The following is a 2500-nucleotide window of genomic DNA, read 5'->3' on the forward strand; positions in this document are numbered from 1 at the left end:
TATGAAAGAAAAAAGGTTGAAAATAAAGGATAGTAACACTTTTAGGGACATAGTAATACATAGGCCTATAGTTAGTAAGTGCCTAAATGGATGAGTTCAGTATGTAAACCTCTTGGCAAAGGCATAGTACTATCTGAGGAAGGCTCGTGAAACAGTTCATTGACGAGAGTGCAAAATTTTTAACAACCGAACCATAGAAGTTGATAGTAAACGAAAAGTGGATGTAAATTCTTTGTATAACTAGAGAGGCATATAGAAAGATTATAAATGATAAAGGAAAAAAAAAACTCGACAGAGCAAAAAAAATATGTATAGGCGTGGAAGTTAGTATTTTGGTCACGTATTTATTACCAAAGAGTTGAATAGTAAGCTTAAGAGTTAAGTTGAAATATTATATAAATCATAGACAGAGAGAAACACTGAACAGAGATAAAAATGCAATACTGTATTGTGGTGGAAATTTTTGAAAATATGTGAAGAGGGCTATTTTCTTACTGTACAGATCAACCAATTTTTACAACTATGGATAGAGAGGTGTAGACGATAGCGGGCTAAGTATGCCATGAAGATAAACTGTTATAGATCCTTATGACTATTCAAGACTGGCATGGTCTAAGACTCTATGTAATAAATGGAATTGGTTGAAAAACAGAAACATTTGGTGCAGATCTGATGGACAAGAGATGGCATTGTGAACAGAACTTCAAACAGTAACAGTTTGTTTTTGAAGTTTACAGTGTCGATTGCTACTGGTGAAGAAGTGTTGTTTAGATTGGCTAAAAATTACAGAAACGTGAAAAGTAATGCAATTCAAAGAAAATATGTGGAGGTAAATAAGAGCCAAAATGTATGAGACATGAACATTGTTGACTAATATATGTATATGTCAGTACCGCAAATGTTACAAATGGTAGAATCGGAGCAACGAGTAATCATAGAATGAACGAGGTAAGAAAATAACCGAAGCTCTTTAAAAATGTGGAATAGAATAGAAGAAATAGTTATTTGCATAAGGACTAGAAGACAAACTTCTTGAAGGAGGATGTGTAGGTTTGTTGCCTATAAATGAAAAGAAAACTTGGCTATACAGTAGTTGTGATGACTGGTTTGTGGAGTTCGCCTAGGTTAGGTAAGGTTGAAAACGGCATGACCTGTGAATCATAGTAAAAATAAGTTAGAAAGGTTAGCCTAAGTGAAAAAGATGACTTAGTATCTTGGATATGTAAAATGATTGGTAGATGAGTGTTGATATATAATATGCCAAGTATTAGACCAACAAGGGGTGATTGTGGTTTCGAGATGAATTAGAGCTGGCCAGTGCAGCAATGTGATGTTGTTATGTCAAATGAGTTTTAGATGTGGTTGATGATTTAACTGATTGCCGGACATATATTTGCGTTTTTTATTTTAGCAATTACTGGATGGAGCTGACAACGATTTTTTATTTGTACGGGTACCACATTCTTTTATGGAATATAGCTAATTGATGACCGTGATAATAAAAGCTACCCAACAAATTGGAATTAAAGTAATAACCAATTCCATTTTATAAATTAGAAATGTGTACAAAAACTGTAGTCAGACGTTCTTTACGTAAAGCAACTTTTCTTCTTTACTATAAAGGAAAGATGAGGGTTGGAATTTATTTAAAAGGATAACAAATATTAGGATAAGGCGAAAAGTTCATAAAATGATAAATTTAAGCGAAAATCTGGTTAAATGGGTTTGGAAATGTCCAATTTGAATACGGCGGGAGAGACGAGTCTTTAGTATATAGCGTTATTTCTCATGTTGTTTATTTCCTTATTTACTTTCCCCACTGGGCTATTTTTTCCTTGTTGAAGCCATTGGGCTTATAGCATCTTGTTTTTCCAACTAGGGTTATAGCTTAGCTAATAATAATAATAATAATAATAATAATAATAATAATAATAATAATAATGCCTTCGACATTACGATGAAATTTGCAGGTTTTTTTTTTTTTTTTTTTTTTTTTTTTTTTTTTTTTTTTTTTTTTTGTATGAAATTGTAATTTCTGTAACACCTCTTTAGCTCATGCGTTTTCTTGATTGGCTGTTACTGGATGAAGCCACCAGAAGATATTGTTTGTACTTATGCATTTCAAATGGAAGTTTGTTATTACTGAACAAAATAATACAAACTATAGGATGAATCAGAATTGCTCATATTATTATTATTATTATTATTATTATTATTATTATTATAATTATTAATGATAATAGTAATAATAATAATGATAATAATAATAATGATATTATTATTATTATTATTATTATTATTATTATTATTATTATTATTATTATTATTATTACTCTTCTTCTTTTTCTTCTTCTTCTTCTTCTTCTTCTTCTTCTTCTTCTTCTTCTTCATTATTATTATTATTATTATTATTATTATTATTATTATTATTATTATTATTATTATTATTATTATTATTATTATTATTATTATTATTATTATTATTTTTCTTCTTCTTCTT

The 2500-nt window shown here is 29.3% G+C and overlaps 1 protein-coding gene across 2 annotated transcripts in view; it reads left to right on the top strand.

Annotated features, from left to right (window-relative positions):
- LOC137632661 (trypsin-1-like) overlaps window positions 1–2500 on the top strand; it is a 44605-nt gene that overhangs the window by 9888 nt on the left and 32217 nt on the right. The window contains exon 1 of one of the 2 annotated variants that reach the window (XM_068364735.1): window positions 804–948. The exons of the other annotated variant lie outside the window; for it this stretch is intronic. Coding sequence (XP_068220836.1) covers window positions 940–948 — 9 coding nt within the window. The 5' untranslated portion in view covers window positions 804–939. Of the gene's footprint in view, window positions 1–803; window positions 949–2500 lie in introns of those variants that run through there. 2 annotated transcript variants of the gene reach the window in all.

This window comes from Palaemon carinicauda, chromosome 41 (genome assembly GCF_036898095.1).
Source record: "Palaemon carinicauda isolate YSFRI2023 chromosome 41, ASM3689809v2, whole genome shotgun sequence".
Classification (NCBI taxonomy): domain Eukaryota; kingdom Metazoa; phylum Arthropoda; class Malacostraca; order Decapoda; family Palaemonidae; genus Palaemon; species Palaemon carinicauda.